This window comes from Actinia tenebrosa, unplaced genomic scaffold (assembly GCF_029948245.1).
Source record: "Actinia tenebrosa isolate PJP-AT-01 unplaced genomic scaffold, QUT_ActTen_1.0 PGA_scaffold2__45_contigs__length_23673736, whole genome shotgun sequence".
NCBI classification, from domain to species: Eukaryota; Metazoa; Cnidaria; class Anthozoa; order Actiniaria; family Actiniidae; genus Actinia; species Actinia tenebrosa.
Genome location: NW_028292579.1, coordinates 15,656,245 through 15,679,028, shown reverse-complemented (window position 1 = coordinate 15,679,028; position 22,784 = coordinate 15,656,245). Strand labels below are relative to the sequence as shown.

Genomic DNA, 22,784 nt, shown 5'->3' with positions numbered 1-22,784 from the left:
ATTCAGTCTTATTATTTTTTTAATTTTTACTCTACTTTGAATTATTGCCCTATTTCGCTATGACGTCACTGCTTGTTTATGTGGGGGATAAAATCGCCAAATCCAATAGAAAATTCAACAAAATTTGCTCCTTGCAAAACAGCTTAATCTAAAATGGCCTGGTTTTCAAATATAATATGTGTTAATGCGTACTAAAAAATATTCTCAGCGTTTACTGGCTATTCTACTTCTCTTTGTGGATTGATACGGGTTTTAGAACAATTTTTGGCGAACTTCGCGTTGATTTGACCCCGTCCGATGACCATGATCCTTCGCAATAGATTGTTGAAGATTGTTTTGATGCGACAGTCATAGAGAATTAGGGCAATTTTACATAGGTATAGCATATAAAGATAGCATTGTAATGACAGTATAAATAATATTGCATCATCAAATGCAAAGAAAGATAGACTATATCCTATGCGAATGTGACTCCACCTACGAAAACATCTGGCTGCCATCATGTGAAGGTGCAAAGCCTCTGCATGATAATATTAGGCTTTTTAACTGTTATAATTTTGGTATAGTTTTTGGATATAATTTGAAAGTGTTAATGGCACCAGTTACTTATTGTTTAATATTTAATATACAAACTCTTATGTTAATTTGTTTAATTGCAGCCAGATTTTCTTTATAATTACAAAATTCTGGAGAAAATTTACTCGCAGAACAACGCTGTTGTTCTATTTTGTAATTCTATGCCATAAGAAGCTTATGTATACTTTCTATTATATTTACACTGTAAATGTGCTCACTGGGTCATGGTTTGAGAATGGCTTTTATTTATCTCTCAATAGCAGTCAGGTTATTGGAAAAACCGAGGATTACAACTCCAGTATTTTGAGAGAAAAATTCGAAACCTCGTTTCTTCTTTTTTTAAACGTGATCTTAGCTTGGGAAAGTAACTAAAAGCATGTAAAGTATATGTATAACAACAGTGGAATGCCAATACCTATTGTGTAGTACTCATTGTTATGGGTCAATATTCAAGGTAGCCATGACGATGTATTATTGGCTGTTATGTTAACACCAGGGGGGTGCCTGACAGGCATTGTCATTCAAAACACTTTCTATTATTTTAAGAACTATTGCTTTGCATTTAAAGTTTTTTTTTCGTGACCTCGGACATTGACACTCCCAGGGATTGTCAGATCAAATTATTTTTTATTTTGGTTTGTAATCTAACGTTCTATTTTCTTTAGTATGAAAAAAATCCGATCCCTAATAAAGCATTTGATTTAGAATTATTTGGGATTTTAAATATTTTTTTTAGAAATTTATATTTTTTTAATCATTTTTTTCAGCTAAAGTTTTGAATTACTCCGCTTACAGAAATTCCTAATTTGAAAGCTCTCAAATCAAAGAACGCTAACCAATTTTCAAAACCACATTGACACACAAGTTACTGATCAAACAGACAAACGCGAAAATAATTTTGACCTCATACAATTTTTTTATGACATAAAACTGTCCGACATGACAACTGAAATAGAATGCGGAACAAGAGTTCGTGTTACCCCGTCCCCCTGTCAGTATCCTAAATGTCACGCTTCGTCCCCCTCCTGTCTGGCAGTTGTCCTGAGTTTTGTTCGCCCACGGTACGGCAATTTGCCGAAGTCAAAGTTTGTAGCGCTACCGTTTTGAATTTATACAGAATAGAGGCATAGAATACTGGTACGATAAAGGGAAAAGCGCTCTTCTTCCACGATGTCTGGAGAATCGTAAGTATCTTGCGAGCTTGAGTTTTGCAATCTAGTTTTTTTTACCTCAAGTTGGGGATATTTTTTTCGCAGGGTTAAGGTAGCCGTCCGAGTCCGGCCCTTCAATTCCAGGTACGTGTATTGAATTTCTGCATTCAGATTCATTTTCTCTGCTTCAAAGACTAATATTGAATTATTTTTTTCAGAGAGAAAGATCGTGGTGCAAAATGTTGTCTCGACATGATGGGCGCTTTAACCCAAATCCGCGATCCAGAAGCAGGAGGTACTGTACATATCTTCCAAGAGTTTTAGGAATGTTGACATTTCCAAATACTCACAAAACCATATTTCACAATCCGAGATTTCCACTTTTTTTATTCTAAAATATATTTTCTATATTATATTTCAGCGGGTGCGCCTCCAAAAGACGTAAGTTATCTTGAACTTATGCCATATTTTGTCAAATTTGCTGAACATTTATATTCGCACCCCATCGAGGAGAACTCGTTTATTAATTAATCTAATCCAAAAAATATATTTCCTAGACAATATTAACTTTCTTTACTCTCTGTTTTTCTGTTAGTTCACATTTGATTTTTCCTACTGGTAAGTATTAATGATGTTACTTATTATTTGGCAGTTTAGTGGCTTTATCGTACATTAAAAAACTCATCGTAAATGCATTTATCCTTTGATTCTTGCCTAGTTACCTTCGGTACCTATATAAACTAATGCATATATTATTGACTAGCAACTAGATGGCGGATATACTTCTGTCCCCAAAAACTTCTAATATATAAATTTCACTTAATATTTCTTCAAGAAAAGTTCAGCCATATTCTCTTGAGATCTCATCTGTTGTTGTCAAAGTGATAAGTGATTTAGGTGACAAGATTTTTTATGTGATTCAAGGTCTCATGATGGGTGGAAAGAGGATGAAAACGGGTATTTACACCCTGCAAATGATAAATACGCTGATCAGAGAAAGGTTTTTGACGATCTTGGAGCTGGTGTATTGAAAAATGCCTTTGAAGGTTAGAAACGTTGTTCATATGTCTTATCATTGAAAATTACTTGTGCTTCGTTCGTTTATTTTCATGTTTTTGTCAATGTTTACTTTGAAGGAAAAGCTAAATTGAATTTTGAGCATTCAAGGGGATCAAAAAACACACTGCTGGCAAAGGGATACTAGATAAATTAGGTAGCTTTGATGCTGGAACTTTTGTGCTCAAATCTTAATTTCAGGTCATACGTTAAGAAAAAGGGGGCAAAATTAATGGAAAAGTTGAATTTTTTGTTAAACGTTAATTGTTTTCAAATGTTCACTAACTCCCTCATACATGTAATTTTTCCCATTAACTATGCATTCATGACTAGGTAGAAAAAGAAATAAAGTTAGATTATTAAGGAATAGAGGTGTTCTCTACAATAATTCATCTTGCTATATAATATTTGAATTGAAATTCTAGTTCGTTTTGATGAAGTGAAGTTTGATATGTCTGGCAGAATTAGAGATAAAGAATTGATTGACAGCGAATAAAGTTATTTGTTTCGAGTTTTGTTACTAAGTACAAATCAAAATTATTAAAGAAAGAAACAAATAAAAAGTAGCCCAAACATCCTGCTTTTGCTCGTATTAAAAAAAAGATGAAACAAAATGCATTCAAATGAAATGTTAATCAGCTTTTTTTTAAAGCCTTGGTTTCCTTATTGGACTTGAGAAAGTAAATAACTATGAAGTGCTTGTCGTTTTAAGAGAAACCTAATTGCCGCAGACTTTTATTTACATACATGTCTTGTCATATGGATGTTTAGTATCTCTGCATGCCATTATGATTCTATCTTAAAACACTGTTACATTGCTCTTGATCTGCGTCATCCATTAGCTTTTCTTCTCTGAGGTCATTTGATGTCTTTAAACAAAACTATACAACCTTTTAAAGAAAAAAATAATGATACTGTAATAAAATTGGAAAAATCATGCTGATTATGACATCAGTGTTTAAATAGTACTTCAATAAATCCTGTTTTGTGGGCTTACCTATGCAAACAAGAGAAAAATGTAAATTTTTTTTGTTTGTTAACTCTTTTTTTCTCAGATTTTGGGATAAATAGATTTTCATGTAGCACTGTTAATCATATTTTAAAAGGGCAGAATAATTTTCACCCTTTTTTTAAATAGGAGATGAAATTTTTCAGTATCTCATAGCAAAAGTAAGAAAACTCTGGAAAAAGCCATAGTCCCTGATATTAAACCAATGGCCTTCCATATTCTTTTCTGATGCTCTACAATGTACCGAGCATTACATTTTTAAATTTATTTTTTAGGTTTTTGTTGCTATTTTTATTCATGTCAAAGTTCATACCTTCTCTCTTGAAGTTTAATGACTTTATTAGAATTGTCTTGTCACTCATAGACTTGAATTTGAACCAGACATAGCGAAGCTTTCCAATGGTTTAAGACGCAAGCAAATAAATTGTCATTTTTATTGATGACACTAAAGCAGACACAATATCTACTCACTCCTCCCCTCCATATGCTAAACAGGGGGGGTATGAAGAGATGATTATTATCAGATTGTTGTAGTTTGAGGAAATGCCATGAAACACCTTTGTGACACCCTTGTGTGACACCCATATTCTTCATCGTGATTGGTTGATTTTCCTTGGCGGGCCAAAAAAAAAAGGTCATACCAAATTCAAAAAAATCTTTCCATTAAGTACCATTCACCAAAATAAGTCAATGGTAATTTTCATGGAAATATTTTATTATAATTCAAATTCAAGTTCTTTTTTGCCCACCAAGGAAAATCAACCGTTCTATTATCTATTATAACCTTTCACTAGCACAAATTCCAAAGCTGAAACAATTTTGTTTTTACCAAAAAATCTTCTCACTTTAGCTTTAATGATCATTTGAAATTTCTCTTTTTTTCTGCCTCCGGCATGCTTTAACAAAGTGGGTATTACAAAATTTGAAAAGTACTTCATTCAGGACATGATATTCATATCTTTTAGGTTTTAACTGCTCTTTGTTTGCGTATGGACAAACTGGTGCTGGCAAGTCTTACTCTATGGTCGGCTATGGAGTTAACAAGTAAGAAATGAAAACAAAGAAAGTTGCATGATTCGTAGAAGGAGGAAAACTGGAAAACTTGGAGAAAGCTGAGAGCTTAGAAAGTAGTGATCTTTTTTATAGGTAGCATGGGTGTGGCGTAGTTGTTGTACCCCCTCACCTCTCACTGCTGCGGTCCATGTTCGAGCCCCAGCTCAGACTGGACCATATTTGAGTTGAGTTTGTTTAATGTGGTGCTCTCTCCTTTGCCACAAGGGTTTTTCTCCATGTTCTCTAGTTTTCCTCCCTTTGTTGTAAATATAGAATGATAGTGATAGTGTGTGTGGAACAAGCCTCATGGACTAGTTCTGTATTGGGAGTGAGTAGCTATTGGATCTGTCTTTGAGTCTGAGGGATTTTACAGCTCTCACCTCTCAGCGATTGCAATTCACGCAAAACAAAAAATGCGCTTGATTCATTCGCTTGGCACAGTTAATCCACACGGGATGAATGAACTCTTCACGTTTAATTAGCCACTTCTCACCTACCATTATTATTTTCGATCCTTTTGTTCTCTTTTGTTTTTTGGATTGCTATTTTCTTATTGGTTTGTTTTCTCCCTACACCACTATATAAACCCCTCCATCATTCTCTTTCTCTCATTGACTCTGACGAGGGACTAACGTCTGAAACGTCAGTCTGCTATCTTTCATTCCTACGGTGATAAAATTATCTACTACGACAGATTTGATTGCTGATTCAGCTTTCAAGCCAACCCTAACCAATTCATACTAGTTACAGCTGTGCTCCAGGATTGCGATAACAAGTTTTTTTCCTGTGTGCAAATACCCACACAACCTATGTGCTCATTAGAATAGAGGCCTCATACATGTATAAATCACATGATGGCAGCCATGAAAGGAGGCACAACAATAGTCTTTTCCCCCCTTGGAAACTGAATTCTTTCTCATGTAAATCAGATTAGACCAGATTCAATTGTCATGGCTGCCATCACGTGATGGTGCAAAGACTGATATTTTTTGTTCTCATTTACAGGGGAATTGTGCCTATTACTTGTGATGAGCTGTTCAAGAGAATTGAATCCAACACTGACACAACAGTTGTGAGTATTAGATCCAGTAACAATATTCACCAAAGGTGAGGTGAATATCAGGGAATATTTACCAAGCAGAGAGGCTTTGAGCGATGAGGTAAATATTCCACGATATTTACTGAGGTGAATAATTGTTAGACTTAAATATAAAATAGTAGAGAAAAGACCAATTCAGGATAAAAAACGTTTTGGTATTACTTCTGCTCTGCCAAACTATGTGAAACCTCATAATTACTGCTAGGCAGTGGTTATTGACATCTCAGAATCACAAAACTCTAAATTCAGGTCTAAAATCGCATTAAAAAGAGGATATTACATGGGCGTGTGGTGCTCACTCGTGAGAGATCTTTTCAACACTCGAAGATAAATTTCGTATCTCCAAGCACCCATGTAATATTCTGTTTATTATATATTTATCCATAAATTCAACTTAATAATCTTTTTATTATTATAACTAACTAACTAGTAGCTTAAATACAGAAGGTAAAGATATTTTCACATGTGAAAATACCAGTTTTTTTGAAAAGGAGAAATATAGGTATTTTATGGATAATTATATGATAAATAGGGATATTCACTGTTTCCTAATATTGACGTTAGGAATCAAACTTATCTTATTAAAATGATAGCAATTGTACTATAAATTTTCTCTACTCCTAAAACTCAAAAAAGTACTTCAATACAATCTTGCACTTTACTGACAGCTATATCTCTTTTTCCCAGAAATTCCAAGTTACTTTCAGTATGTTGGAGATCTACAATGAACAAGTCCGTGACTTACTTTCCAAGGATAATCCAAAAGGGGGTCTACAGGTAAATAATTTATCAGCAAGATGATATAAAAGCTCGCGCCCATGGCGACATAGATGCACGAGAGAAAATATAAAGAACGATTAACAAGCGAAAGAGTGGCACGAGGCGAAGCCGTGATAATACCCATCTCGCTCAGTGCGTGTGCTATTGACGCCATCAGGTTTGAAAATTTGGAGAAAAAATGCGAGCGTCCGTTGAGATCAGCTTGCGCCTGTGTGCAGCCCATGGGGAAATAGTTCATTGGTTTTTGGTCAATCAGAGCGCGCGTAATAATCTAGTTATATTATGAAAAGTATAGTATATTGAGTATAGTATGTAAATAATGTGATGTCACATAATTGGGTTGATATACAAGCATGTTAGATTACATATGCCAAACAGTTGGGTATTTGCAAAATTTTCGATGACATTGGTGAAAGCCGAGAATGAGTAAATAAGAATGAAAGTACTACAATACTTATCGTGTATATACTGTGAAATAGGAAAATATTATGCCCATATTAACAGGATGTGTTGAACATAGAATTCTGAAATAACATTTTTTTTCTTTCCAGATTCGTCAAAACCCCAAGGAAAACTCCTTCTATGTTCAAGGACTTAAGAAGGTGGCTGTTGGCAGCTACAAAGAAATTGAAACCAGAACAGATGAAGGTATATTTAATGTTTCCAAACAACGTGTCAAGAGAAGGCTGGGAAATTGGACTACTTCAACTATGCGGCAGCCATCTTGAATCGCAAGGCATTATGGGCTGTCCAGGGGTAAAACAAAACAAAGATGCTGAAATGTTAACCCCATGATCTTTGAGAAACTGTACATTTTTTTAATTCATCTCTTGTCTATTTGTTTTGTTGTGAACTGTTAGTGTCAATGGTCGCCATTACTATAACAAAGCTTTGTATATTTGCCCCCTGGATAACCCATAGTGCCTTGCAATTCAAGATGGCCGCAGCATTGTCAAAGTAGTCTATTTACAGCACACTCAACTCACAGGGAGATTTTTATGGAGAGAGGAAAATCGGAGAGAACCAGGAAAAAACCCTGTGCATGGAAATTATACAAGCTCTATCAACTCACATGTGTGGATCAGTTGATACTTGACCTTGCTCCCTCAGGATTCAAGTACACATTGATGAGATACAGTCAGAGCACATGCCTCCCTTGCCACCTATGCCTTACTATCAGAGTACAGAGCAGAAGTTTTCACAGTTGAACACTAATATGAAAATTTAATTTTTATTTCCTAAATACCAAATTTTGTTTAGGAACGTCCAATAGAACTGTTGCAGCAACACAAATGAATGCCACTAGCTCTCGTGCACACACCGTGGTGACAATCCAGTTTGAGCAAATTTCAAAGAATGAGTCTGGACAAGAAACTAAGAAGAGTAGTATCATTAACCTTGTTGATTTGGCAGGTATGTGTTTGATTATTGGAGGTAGCGCCAGGGTACCTTCAGCTCCAAGCTGGTATTCCAGGGGGATGAAATTGTGCAGTTTACTCCCCACCAGGGGCGTAGTAAGATCTCAATTATTGGGGGAGGAGGGGGGGCAATGTACCATTTTCCCACCAAATCCACAGGAATTCTGAATGAATTAATCAAATTTTGGTGCAGAAAGCAAACTTTTGCAAACACATGGCCCCCCCGTACTCTCCTTCCCTATGCTAGTGCTCCCCACTTTCCATTAGTGCTCTAGCTGTTTTACTACATTATCATTTTAGTGCAAACCGTGAAGCTTGATGTTTCGGTTGCCGAATGATGTTCCCCTCACCCCTAAATCAATATTTTCAGTTTCAATTCTACTTAAAGTGAATATTTGCATGGTAAATTATTAGAGGGAGTTTGAGCATTTCTTTGCAGAATTAAATGATAAACAACTTATCAGTAGGCTAAGCATCGGATACGGTTGTGCATTTTTACTCGTCACTTGTATTTTGGCTCGTCTAAAGGCTTACCAAATTACTCTGGACACGTAAACATACTATGTACTTATTGACTGAGTGGGAGGGCCGTACGGGAAAATATTTGCCTCGAGGTCTGTACAAATGACCACAAGCCAAATATTTTCCCGTATGGCCCGACCTAACTCAGTCAATAAGCATTTTATCATATGACCCTCCCGAAAATAAAAATAATTAAGAAAAAGAAAGCACGCGGATTCGAGCAGGGCCGGACAGGTTTTTCCGGTCGCTTACGTCAACCCGTCCGGCCCCCATCACATGACTTTTTCCAATGGTTTTATTAGAGCGTGCGAGCAGGGCCGTAGGGGTCATATGATAAACAGCCATATCAGATGCTTAGCTGACTGATAACCTCTATATATTGAACAATTTAAATGTAAATTATTTTTTCTGATAAAATGGAAAAATAATATTTTTCAGAATAAAGTGATGTGACAGTGAAATACCTCATAGGGTTGTTTTTGTTGTACTGATAGGTAGTGAAAGAGCAGACAGTACCGGAGCCACAGGTGACAGGTTGAAGGAGGGAGCAAACATCAACAAATCATTATCTGCACTTGGTAATGTGATCTCCTCCCTGGCCGACCTCTCTATGGGCAAGAAGAAGGTCTTGGTTCCTTATCGAGATTCAGCTTTGACCAAACTGCTGCAGAATGCTTTGGGTGGAAACAGTAAGACTATTATGATTGCTGCCTTGTCACCTGCCGATATCAACTATGATGAAACCCTAGGTACTCTCAGGTAATGGCCCTAGTTTGTTTGATTCTTTATTTAAACGATCGATCTGGTATCTCAATTAGTATTCATTAAGTCAGTCAGTTGTCATCTGGCACCCCTTCAGCTGTCAGTCTGTTCATCTATCTATTCCACTCCATCCATCCGTCCGTCCGTCCATCCATCCATCCATCCACCCACGCACCCACCCATCTACCCACCCATCCATCCATCCATCCATCCATCCAACCAACCATCTAACCATCCAACCATCCAACCATCCAACCATCCAACCATCCAACCATCCAACCATCCAACCATCCAGCCATCCAGCCATCCAGCCATCCAGCCACCCAGCCACCCAGCCATCCAACCATCCAACCATCCAACCACCCACCCATCCAACCACCCACCCATCCACCCATCCATCCATTAATCCCACTAATGTTGATTGGATCACTCTAGATATGCTGATCGTGCCAAGAAAATCAAGAACAAAGCTGTCGTAAATGAAAATCCTATGGACAAATTGATCCGAGAGCTGAAGGAAGAAAATGACAAGCTGAAGAAGGCATTGGATACAGGTTCCCTTGGGATGGTTGCTGGAGGAGGGAACTTGTCACCTGAAGGTCTGAACCACTTTTGATTTATTCTTTAAAGATAACAAAAACCTTAATAATTAAGTCAAATATCAAGAACTTTAATAGCCAAGCTTTCTGGCTCAAATTGACTGTCTTCAAGGGTTATGATGCGTACAAATAAACAACAAGTGCATGATGAGCTTCTAATCAATCCTCTGATTTTTGTAGAGATTGAAAAAATGCGTAAAGAAATGGAAGAACAGATAAGAGCTCAACTTGAAGCGAATATGGACAGTATGATGAGCTGGGATGAAAAGGTATTAAAATGAATGGATGGGTGGATGGACAGAAGGGATAGGTAGATTGAAGGGATGGGTAGATGGATGAAAGGGTGGATGGAAGGATGGGTGGATGGATGGATGGATGGAAAAGATGGGTGAGTGGATGGAGGGGATGGGTGGATAGATGAAAGGATGGACAGAATGGATGGGTGCATCGATGAAAGGGTGGATGGAAGGGATAGGTGGATGATGGAAGGGGTGGGGGGATGGAAGGTTGGGCTAGTAGATAGATGGAAGGGTTGGATGGAAGAGATGGGTGAGTGGATGGATGGGTTGGTTGGAAGGGATGGGGGGATGATGGAAGGGATTGGGGGATGGAAGAATGGGCTTAGTAGAGAGATAGAAAAGTTAGCTGGAAGAGATGGGTGAGTGGATGGATGGAAGGGTTGGATGTAAGAGATGGGTGGTGGGAAGGCTAAAGAATAAATGGATGGAACAACAATTGAGTGAGAGCTTGCAGTATAAAAAAGATTAATGTGCCTTTAGCCATGTACCAATGAACTTGGTTGAGCTAGGATAACTTTTGCCTAAGCCTCAACATCGGCAAGAACTAAGCACCAAGTGTGATCTTTTGTTCATTCCCCTCCTCAGCTTCAAGTGTCCCGTACAGAAAATGCTAGCTCTGATTCCAGTGAGAAAGAGCAGAAGCTCAACACAATTCCTCACATCGTGAACCTGAATGAAGACTCTTTGTTGTCGGGTGTCGTCATACACTTCCTGGACAAAGGTAATTTGTGAAGCATAGATGGCGTGTAGTGAGAGCGCTCGCCTCTCATCCTATGACCAGGGTTCAATTCCTGGACTTGTCATATGTGAGTTGCTTGTTAGTTCTCTCTTGTGCTTTGAGAGTTTTCCTCCAGTTTTTCGGTTTTAATAACCTTAAATGTGGTCATACTTTTGCACGTTGTGCTGTAAATCCTGTTTATTTTATTTTATTTACTTGATTTTCTAATTCAGAGGAGGTTACCGTGGGCAACAAGAAGGGTGATCCTCCTCCATCAATTTTGCTGAGTGGACTGAGGTGAGCGCCAACCTTTTTAAAGATTTTTCTTGTTTAATTTTACTTACGGTAATAATAACACTTCTCATACTGCTCCTAAGATTTCTGAAAATTGTTGGACTCTGATGTTACTTAGATAGCCATTGTCATTTTCTTTCATTTCTTTTGTTGTTTAGCATCCAAAAACAGCATGCAGTCATCACAGTGAAGGAATCTGAGATCACCATCAAACCTGCTACAACTGGCTCCAAAACCAAAGTGAATGGAATGCCGCTGACAGGGGAGACACCCCTTAAACACATGGACAGGATCTTGTTTGGTAAATTAGTCTAATTAAGTTTTACAGTTTACATCTATGAATGAGGATTACCTGCTGGCTGGGCTGGTAGTAAAAAGTACTCTCCCCTTGTAGATCTGCCAGTCCATGCTATCAGTCCACTTGTTCATCCCTCTGTCTGTAGATCTACCAGTCCACTTGTTCAACCATCTGTCAGTCCATGCTATCAGTCCACTTGTTCATCCCTCTGTCTGTAGATCTACCAGTCCATGCTATCAGTCCACTTGTCCATCCGTCTGTCTGTAGACCATCTGTCAGTCCATGCTATCAGTCCACTTGTTCATCCCTCTGTCTGTAGATCTGCCAGTCCATGCTATCAGTGCATTTGTTCATCCATTTGTCTGTCTGTCTGCATGTGTTGTGATTGGCTATCTCCACCATACGCTGATGTATATTTTCATTAGGTTCCAACCACATGTACTATTTAAAGAACCCCAAGAATACTGAAAAAAGTGAAGGCTCCCCAGACAAGGTGGATTGGGATTTTGCACAGAAAGAAATTGCAGAAGCCAAAGGATTTGCTACAGCATTTGGTTCTGGACTATCCAAAGGTAAACCAAAGTAGATCACCAAGGGCGGATCCAGCCAAAATTTTAGGGGGGGGGCTAATTGAGTTTAGGGGGGGCTAATTGAGTTTCTTCCGTCAACGCAACGGAAAAACAATATAAAAAAGCATCATTTTTTTCTGCTGAAGGGGGGCTTCAGCCCCCCTTAGCCTCCCTGGATCCGCCCTTGATCACATAACTTATAAGGGAGTCAATGAATATGTATTCAAATCCTGGTCCTAGTTTGCTAAATTCCAAATCAGTTTTTGCTCTGACTCATAGACCTTTTTGGCTTCGTATGCAAATTGCCTATTCCAGACCACCTAACATTCCCTAGATATTGTTATTTAACTTGAAATGCTAGATATATTGGTGAACAAGATATCAAACTTCGCAGGTCGCATTTCAATTATTATGGTAGTATTTTGAATGATTTTTTTATTTTTGCAGAACAACAGCTTGCTCAGGAGCAGGTTCTGGAGTTACTGCCATTAGTAAGTGAAGTCAATGCAGTCAGTGAGGAGTTGGACAAGGGAAAGTGAGTAGAACCGTCTTTGTTTGTTTTTACAAGGGCTTGGGTAACACTTAATAGCCAGTGGCTAACAAACCTGTGGCCTTCATTTCATGATCGAATTGGAATTTCGGAGTTGATTAATTTTGTGAAGGGCGGAGAACCTGGAGAAAAACCCTCGAAGCACAGGAGAGAACCAACAAATACTTCTACTCCCATAAAACACCAAGACCAGTAGGACTTGAACTAGTCTCCCTCGCATCCGTTTTTAGTGTCGGTTGTCAAGCAATGCGAGGGATCATTGCGTGACGACGGACACTAAAAACGGATGCGAGGGACACTAGACTCGAACCCTGGTCGCATCGATGAGATACAAGCACTTTCACCACTACGCCACCAGCCGTGCTTCTGAACAAAAATTGTATCACAGCCTCATTGGTGGATTTAGGGTTGAACCCAATGGGTCGTGCCCCCCTTTTATTTTGGTTAGTCAAGAGTTTCTTTAATGCCATTATTAGTTTTATGTCATAAAATATTGATTATTTCTTACCAAGGACTTTTGAAGTGATTCTGATTTCTGGTGCCGCTCAAGGAAACACTACTTCAGGAACCAAGTATGTAATAGCATCATTAATAAATGCACAGAAAACAGTGTACAAATCCTGCTAGCTGAATTTGCTAGGATGTTATAATGGTCTATTGGTCAGGGACTTGCTGTGGAGCATGGTTTTGTAATTGAGTGAGGGCACTAACTGGGGGGTGCTAACGTTTATACAGGGAACCATGTATATTTTTTTCAAGTACATTAAAAAAGTGCTTTTAGTGGAGCTGGGGGAGTTCAGAAATATTTAAACATGACACCTCGACCTTGATGCACCAACCCAAGCCTCCCCCAGTGTGTGAAGGGGCAGGCATTTCTTAATTTATGTAAAATAACGGTATAATTTATGGATTAAAAGTTATAGACTCTACTTTAACATTTAAAAAATACTGCCAACTAATTTTGATTTAAAGCTAAACCTTTGATTAACAATTAAACCTTTGATTAACAATTAAAGAAATGATGTCGTTATCTCTGATAGCCACAGCGACAGTCATCATCATCATGGCTCTCATCAATCCTCTCTGAAGTAGGTCTAATACTCCACTCTTCTTCTAACACAATTAAATTTTCCAGTAACATTTTTAAAGTTTAAAAAAATAAACTGATACTATAGGTTTCTATTTCAGACCACATGTCACTCCCGGGGGGGGGGGGGGGGTAATTCCCTTGAGAATAAGATTCTTTGTTTGAGTTGTATCTATATTCATGTGTCTTCTCATGTGTAACCATTAAACAAAAAAATGATACTCTATTAAACGACACATGGTCTGAATTGGGAAAACATTACGCCCAAGAAAAAGAGGTCCATAAAGCAAGGAACTATAAAACGAAAACTGTTACAAGTGGTATCTTTGAAGAAGGAATACAAAGAAAAGATAATTTACCATTATCCACATTACTATATTAAAAATCTATCAAAATAAATGGCCAAAAAATATTAACTGCACTAAAAAAATTAAAACATACAAGTAACCTAGATATGCACATTCGTATTTCTCTACCACTAGTGAGAAACAGTCGACTGTAGAGGGATGTGATTGTAAAACCTTGCTTCAGACATTAACCCATATTACTGTGTGGACACACCGTTAACTGGGACCACTTGATCAAGATTTGAAATAAAAGGACTTTAACCAATCAGGAGAGAGCAAAATCAGAATCATATTGACATCAGCCAATCACAATCACTCATTCCCACGGTTGTTTTTCACAGATATCTAGGCTTCGTTGCTTGCTGCCGATTGGTTCAAGTTTGATTTCTTTGTTTTCACTCTATGTCGTGATTGGTTAACTTTCTTCACGTGGTCCCGGTTCAGTGTGTCACACGGTAACGAGGCCCAATTAAATCGCTCGTAAAAATATTCCCTTTTTCCCTAAAAATTGAAGTTTTTGCAATTGGAGACAAAGATAGTAAATCTATATTTATAAAAGTTTGATAAGAAATTGAATAACTTTGTAACTAAAGATTCTCTTCATTTTTCATCTTTTTCTTTTAATTTATTTTAATATCTAATCTTGTCTATCTTATAACTCATCACTCTCTGGTGGTCTTTTATGTTTAATAGCAGATGTTAGTTACACACTCCCCCCCCCCCCCCCCCCCCCCCCCCAATAGCAGATATTAGTTACACTTTATTTGTTTCCAATGATCGTTAAATATGGGTCATAATGACAGCCGTATCGTTATCAATTGTTCAAAGCCAATAGAGTGTAACTCTAATGTCTGGTGTTGCTCGTCAAATCCTGACTCTATCTTGATGTTTAGAGTGGCAGTGAAAATGAAGAGTATGCTCAATGGTAACGTTTGGCTTTGGGATCGCGGTAAATTCATGAACAGAAGGTTTTTAATCCAGGTAAAATAAACCATTCTCTCATTTAAATATAGTCAATGATAAATCATTATAGAATGCATCCGTGAAAAACTTGTAAAAAATTGCACAAATTAGTAAGTTCAGTAGACCTCAGTAGACCGTAGACCTACAAAACTTTGCACACATTTGTACAAATTAGTAAGTTCAGTAGACCTCAGTAGACCGTAGACCTACAAAACTTTGCACACATTTGTACAAATTAGTAAGTTCAGTAGACCTCAGTAGACCGTAGACCTACAAAACTTTGCACACATTTGTACAAATTAGTAAGTTCAGTAGACCTCAGTAGACTGTAGACCTACGAAACTTTGCACACATTTGTACAAATTAGTAAGTTCAGTAGACCGTAGACCGTAGACCGTAGACCTACAAAACTTTGCACTATGCAAGGCACGAAACATTTGCACTCTGTGTCATGTTGCATGAGCGCAAAGAAGGGGGAAGGCGACAGCTCCCCAACAAGTTTGACTAAAAATCTTAATTTTTGTTTTGTTGGGCTACCTGTGGATTTGGCGGGAATTTTCGCTCCAAAACGCGTGTTCTTGCAATTTCAGCTTTGGTACTTACGTCACTGTCTTGTTGAACATATATATACCCCATTATTTTCACACACACAAAATGTTTATAATCAAATATTTGATGAAATTAATACTAATATTACTTATGGTTTCTCTGTAGGAGATGTACCAGAAGTTTATGGATGGTGAAGATGTATCGAAGATCCCAAAAGAACAGGATCCATTCTGGGAAGACGTGGAGGATGTGTTGATCGGCACAGCAAACCTGTTCCTGCAGAGTCTGGGGTTTGCTTTGGACTTTGATGACAAGCTGACTGTAACAGATTACAAGGTAGAAAAAAACCTGATTTATTGCACCCTGAAAATTACTTTTAGTTAAGGAGGAAGGGAATAAAAGACGTCATAGTGTTTTCCGAATTCAGTCCACGTGTAATTTGAGAATAAGATTCTTTGTTTGAGTTCGGACTCAGATAATAGCGAACCATTCACCGTTGCAGCAGTTTTCCCAGTGGAAATAAAATCTTGTCCCACAAACAACTACACAGTATCTGTTTTAGAGAGTACTACGAGGATGACGAGACGAATTTATTTTATTTTCTCAGGAAAGCGAATAATTGAAACGATTTATGATCAAATTTCCGCGAACGGAGTTTTAATTTCTGATATATTCAAAACAATTTGTTAAGCTTGTGGGATATAGCAACGGTAACTAAGGATAGTGGGAACCATGAATAGAGAAGACACAAACTTGGAAACTTATTCCTACCCTTCCCCTCCGCTCCCCGCCCCCCCCTCCACAGATGATATTATTTTACTGATCCGCTTTACTTTTCGTCCAGGGCTCGGAAGAAGCCACGTTGGTGGTGAACGTGACTCCATGTACCCAGACAGGAAAACCTTTAGACGAGGACAACTTCGTGGAAAATCCATCAGAATTACTTGACAAACCTTATCACTTTAAGGTAACGCAATCCATCAGAATTACTTGACAAACCTTATCGGTTTAAGGTAACGCAATCCATCAGAATTACTTGACAAACCTTATCGGTTTAAGGTAACGCAATCCATCAGAATTACTTGACAAACCTTATCGGTTTAAGGTAACGCAATCCATCAGAATTACTTGACAAACCTTATCGGTTTAAGGTAACGCAATCCATCAGAATTACTTGACAAACCTTATCGGTTTAAGGTAACGCAATCCAATGTTTTAATAGGATACGCGTGAAAAAAAATCAGGTTGGGTTTATTTTTTTACGTTTTATATTTTTTTTATTAAGTCACAAAATCCAACCAGCCCCCCTCCCCCCTCCCCCTGCCTGTAAAAAATAAATTGTCCCTTAGCCAAACAAAGAGTGAGACGTCTTATTTATTGGTTGACAGGTGACCATTCGTACTGGTGAAATACACAAGTCACGGTTTAGTAAAGGCATCTATGTCAAGTACAAGACAAAAGCAGACGAAGAGTACACTGTCACAGACACCAAAGTCAACACTCTTTCGCCAGAGTTCAACAACACCAAGATATTCTCCATTCCCAAAGTAACACAAGAAACTCTGGAATGGTTTGATTCGGGATGTATAACATTCTTGATGTATGGTCGACAAGAGGACAGTGTGGCTGATCCAAAACTCTCGAAGATGACCACCAAGGTATTAAGAGAGAATGCTTTTCATATTCAAGCAGTGAGCGCCAAAAACTATTTTCTTGAAGAAAGGCTGTTGTACAAGGCTAAAATCTTGTTATTCAGAAAGTTTAACTTGTTTGGAAGTGGAGATGACCGATGAAAGTGGAATCAAAGTGTTAACCCAAAGCAAAAATTTTATTCGAAAATGAGGTTTAGGCCTTTATTTGCTTATTTCCCATATATTTTCTATAAAAAAAGCCTGACAAAGCAACATTCTAACACAAATGTAACAAAACATCTTTGTACAATTGAAAATAACGCTTCAAACAGGCATTTTATCATAGTACATCAGTCTCTAACTGTTTAAAAAAGGTTTTTAGTGTTAACCCAAAACGAAAATTAGGATCAAAACTCATACGAAAGTCTAATTTTTGGCGCTTTTTGCCATTATTGCTCGTTATTGAAAAAACATTCTCTTAACCCTTTTGCAATTAGTAGCCTTCCGAGGTGAGGAAAAGACTGGATCTAGTTGGCGTTGCAGTGAATTGTGGGACTGTTTAGGGGACGAGATAGACGCCATCTTGGAAATATGTTCCAAGTGCCTACCTCTTTCCTGCAAGACAGGCCCAGCATCAAGAACTTTGAAAGCTATCCTTCCAAATCTATAGACCCCTCGCGGTCCGTTGGAATGCAGCTCAATTTGAAGGACATGACAATGACACTAGAGATTGTGCGCATGCGTGCATTTCAGTACGTTTTCTAAGAATTTTGAAGAGTTTGAGTGAGAAAATAAGTTTTCTCGAATTATACAAGAAAGTTCGAGAGTATACTTTTGTCAGATTAAGAGACTGTATTAACAAACACAATATGAAAGAATTAGCCTTAAGTTTCAAGCATTGACACTAAGTTTTGGCATTTTGTGAAGTCCAATTTATCAGGCATGTTTGAAAGTCAAATTTACTTATGTTTTGACTAATTTGCATATGGATTGAGGTCATGCGCAGACGTTTTTCACTCGTGTCCATAGCAATAGGTTCCCGGAAATTATCAGGAGATTGGAATTCTTTTTGTTTTGTCCTCTAAATTGAGCTGCTTTGACGTCACATGCAAGAGGTCTATTCAACAAGTACTGAATTGTTATGGGGGTGGTAGTCATGGGATGGGGTAAACATCAATTACCATTAATGATATATAATTCCTGTTGATTGATGTATTCAGGAGCTGCGCCAGATGGAACAAATCAAAGCCAGTCCAGGGATGGGTCCTCGAAGCATGACCATAGTAGGAGGTGATGTGGACAGTGCTCAACTGAAAGCTGAATTGGTGCTGATGAAAAGGAAAAACGAAAGATTAATCAAGAAAGAGAAACGAATACAGGTCTGTCTGTACCTATGGTTGTAGTATTTGATTTCGTACAACAACGACATCGAGATCGGCAGGACTCGAACTCGGCCCGCATTGGTGAGAGGCGGCGCATTAGCAGCGCACGCCAATGGTCCTTCCCGTTTTGTTCTTAATTATCTTTCTTTGTGCGTAGGGCGATTAAAACTGACAATATTTCTGTTGGTTTCTCTTAGGACCTCTGTGAAGAATGGGGTAAGAAGCCTCCAGCCGAGCAGCAGTTCGATGCCTTTCATCGTGCGATATCCGCGGCTGCCAATTATCAAAGTGGCCGTCTCAAGTATCGCATCCACATGCTGACAACGGTAAGAACAACCTTTCTTCTACCTTATTGGTTTTTCCTAGATTGCGCGGAAAACTGGTAACGAGTATGACGCGAGCTTAATCATGGGGCTGTTTTAGCGACGTCATTTGTGTTTTTATTTGTAGTTGTAGTTTTTTAATTGTTAATCGAAGTAATATGATCATCCGGGTGGATGTAGTCCTGAGAAGCACTGTTTGATGTGACTGACGTTTCGACAACCTGAGCGGAAGTCATCTTCAGAGTCAAGTGAAGAATAAAGTCAGATTGGTCATATTTATACTGCCACGATAACAATAGTCTAATTACCTGGATTTGCGTAATTGGCGGCATCGGTCTAATGAGTGCGAGTCACTGTTTCGGTGTTGTGGGCGGTTTTATTGTTTCTAATAAGCCTATTATACGGAGCCGGTAAATTAATTGAGCGGTTTAGTGGATGATGCTCAAACTTGGTAAACCAACTCTCCAGTACAAGTCGTTCTATACAATAGTTTTTAATAATGTCATATTTTGGCTTTCGCTCTGTTTTTCAAGAGAGTTTGTTTAGCTTTCCGCCTTATTGGAAAAATTGGCGTCCTCTAAAACAGCCCCATGATTCAGAGCGCGTCGTACCAGTTTTCCGCCCAATCTTGGAAAGGTTAATATTCCGCTACTTCTGGGTCCTCATGGGTTGTCCTCATTACATTTCCCAGCATATAAATCATCGGTAAAATCCATTGATGTGTGCCATTGATATACTTTTTGGGAGATCCCATGATTTTATTGACCTTCACAAGCTGTTGTTTAAAATCACAGTACCTTGTGATCCTTGTCACGTGACCCTCGGCACGTGACCCTCGGAATGTGACCCTCGGCATGTGACCCTCAACGCATGATCCTAGTCACTTGATTTTCCCTGGTTCTCAGTGGGAGCTACTTTGATTCCTCGAAAATGCGGAAAATATAATCTCTGAGAACATTTATAATGAGGTATTCTAATTTTTTTTTTAGGTTCTCAAAGCGCAAAAAGGAGTGACAGCAAACGGAGGAGAGCTCAAGCTAGATCAGAAACAACCTCCAGGCAGCCGTGCATGTAACTTGATGTAAAGTGTATTAGAGAGTAGATCAACTGTATAAAAACCCTACGTGAAGTCAGTACCACCCAAGAGTAGCGTCCGTCCCTTGATGTAAATGGCATAATCTACGTATCACTACAATGTTAGTCAACATTCTAGGTAGCATCCTACAACGCAGATCACAAAGCCAGCAGGGTATCAATTATCATTCTAACATTTTATCATATGAATTGATAGCTTAGAAAACATTTGGTAGTTCTATGCCAACTGAAATTACCAAGAACTCGAGTGAGTTCTAGACGGGATGTTGCACAAGGATTTACCAAGGTACATGAGGCAGACCATTGACTCTGTTTCTACATTTCTTTTTTATGGTATTGTCACGTGATTATATCGATCTGTTTGATATATCCCATAATAGAGGTCTTGCCCTATCACGTGATGTCCGCAGCCATGAAAGGAGGCAGGAACAGTGGCCCACTTCCGAGTTATGCTTCGCTTGTCACGCACAAAGGTTTCAGTATGAGGCTACGTGCTAAATGCTCAGTCATTCGTGACAGGCGGTAAAAATAAATTTAATTTAGCATGTAGCCTCATACTAAAACCTTTGTGCGTGACAAGCGAAGCATATCTCGGAAGTAGGCTATTGAATCGGGTCTACACTTTAAAAAATTCATTTTCCCAAGAGAGAACGAGTCTATTGCTGTGCCTCCTGTCATGGCTGCCTGTTAGATGGCAGAACAATAGAATACCTTTTTCTCTAGGAAATCGACTTCTTTCTTATTTAAAACGATTGTATTGTTCCTGTCATCCAACATGGCTGCCGTCACGTGGTGGTGCAAAACCTCTATTGGGCTTCCTTTGCTCTTTTTATGCGTCTAAATTTTGGAGCTTAACATTATATCTGTTTTTTTTCTATAATATGCATGATAAACACATCGGCTACCATGCATATAGTTGGGGCAGGTCCCCCTAATATGACTAAGTGAATCTTTTCCAAAGTGGATCGTATTATACTGTTTTCTTCATGGCCCAAGATCTAATCCCTGGGGCACACCATAACTTCCTTTTTTCCCTCATTGGTCTCACAGCCAAGTATTGGACATTACTTAGGATTATGCTTTCCTTTTTATGTACCTGCGTTGCCTAGCAACGTTGATAAACGTAATTTTATTTAAAAGTAGTGTAACCGCAAGGTTGACTTTCGTAGACCTTTCGCAAGGTACAGTTGAGTGGTCAATGGATCTAAATTTACTTAACATTGGCTTTTTTCTTATTGGACTACTGAACGATGAGAGACTCAAATGTGCTGATAAATCAGACAATCTTTACACCGAATCAAAATATGGCGACCAATTTGAATAACTATTGATCTGGGCTTACTACCCTCTCATACATGTGGAAACACTTTAATGTTTCCACGTGAACGCGAGGCTAGTCAGTGTAGAACAATAGTTATTTAACTTGGTCGCCATATTTTTGTGTTGTTTTATTTTCAAATCGTCCAATAAAATAGTGTAAGGTAACCACGATGCTCAGTACACGATTGCTGGGTTTCACTTGACGTCATTTCCTGTCTCGTGCGGAATGTTTATCAGCTGAATCACAAGTTTTCAATATAATTCTTTCTGGTTGACAGCACATGGTGGTCAGTGTTTGAGCACCATTTGGAGCAGATAATGAGATTCAAGGACTTTAATCAGTTGATTGAAACCCAGCAATAGAGTGCATACTAAAAATCCACGAAAAAGTTAACTAACAAAGTTGTACAAATTAGTGCAAAGGTCTACTGGACTTACTAAGGCACATGAACTGGACCATATTACATCAAAGAAGACCGCCTTGTTATCCATTGTTTCTACTTGGTTTGGCTGGTGTAAAATTGATGGTTTTCAACCATTCCCAAGAGAATTAAATAACAAAAGACACGGCGGCCATGTTGGAGGATATAACAAAATAATTCATTGACAAATCTTTTGTTAAGTTCCTCCAACATGGCCGCCGTGAAAACCATCAATTCGATGTTTGACCCGAGCCAAATGTGTGCAATTTCTTACGAAATTTTTTACGGATGTATGGTATGCACTCTACCATGTATTCGAACCGAGACATTAGATAGTGCATGTGCAAATGTCCATTTGACTGTGTCTTGAGAAAGGTCAATAGACTGTTTTCTCAAGGTTGCGAGCGCATCCAACTTGAACGTGCCACAAAACTGAAAAAAAGGCAAATTCAGTAAAATTGAGAAGCCAGTTTTATATTTAAAAAGGATCATAATCGATTTTATGTATTCTCATTGAAAAATGTATAAGAATACTGTGTTCTGGCATCGTGGCCCGTCAAGTTCCTTAAATTTGGATGCGCACGCAACCTTGAGAAAACGATATATTCCTCTTATTTCAACTTTACTTTACTATATTTTTTTGACGACTGTTTTTGCAATCTTTACGTATAAATCTATTTTTCTAATTTCTTGTTGTAGTATATGTTTTGATTCATAAGTGTATGTAGCAAAAAATATTTTTTATTCATTTTGCTAATGATAATAAATCAAATCAAATATATTTACTAAGATCATTTACTAACCACAGGAATCCCAGACAAACATTATTTTTTCACAGGGACCCCATTTCTACTTTCACATTCCCATAATACCTTGCGGTTTTGGGGGTATAAACTAGTAACTAGTCAGACA

At 38.2% G+C, this 22,784-nt stretch overlaps 1 protein-coding gene across 2 annotated transcripts; it reads left to right on the top strand.

Moving 5' to 3' along the window:
- Positions 1-1,601: 1,601 nt before the first annotated feature.
- On the top strand, positions 1,602-22,653 carry LOC116289302 (kinesin-like protein KIF28). Of its 2 annotated transcripts, XM_089033775.1 has the most exons (28): positions 1,602-1,760; positions 1,833-1,871; positions 1,946-2,022; positions 2,149-2,168; positions 2,323-2,345; positions 2,652-2,773; positions 4,758-4,836; positions 5,851-5,917; positions 6,632-6,721; positions 7,276-7,372; positions 7,985-8,137; positions 9,159-9,423; positions 9,862-10,025; positions 10,206-10,294; positions 10,910-11,045; positions 11,276-11,339; positions 11,495-11,637; positions 12,060-12,206; positions 12,651-12,738; positions 13,266-13,325; positions 13,794-13,841; positions 15,081-15,168; positions 15,865-16,035; positions 16,544-16,666; positions 17,088-17,357; positions 18,551-18,709; positions 18,910-19,038; positions 20,025-22,653. In XM_089033775.1, the coding sequence occupies exons 1-28, from the start codon at positions 1,747-1,749 to the stop codon at positions 20,118-20,120; spliced, it is 3,021 nt and encodes a 1,006-aa protein (XP_088889901.1). In that variant the 5' UTR covers positions 1,602-1,746; the 3' UTR covers positions 20,121-22,653. The 2 variants fall into 2 exon arrangements, with proteins under 2 accessions (XP_088889901.1, XP_031552052.1); XM_031696192.2 differs by lacking the exon at positions 13,794-13,841 and having other exon boundaries at positions 1,603-1,760.
- The last annotated feature ends 131 nt before the right edge of the window (positions 22,654-22,784 follow it).

Bases quoted from the DNA above. Each gene is read 5' to 3' on its own strand.
- LOC116289302 (XM_089033775.1), top strand. The intron at 12,207-12,650 runs GTAAACCAAAGT...TTATTTTTGCAG, and splicing joins TGGTTCTGGACTATCCAAAG to AACAACAGCTTGCTCAGGAG. The intron at 17,358-18,550 runs GTATTAAGAGAG...TGATGTATTCAG, and splicing joins TCTCGAAGATGACCACCAAG to GAGCTGCGCCAGATGGAACA.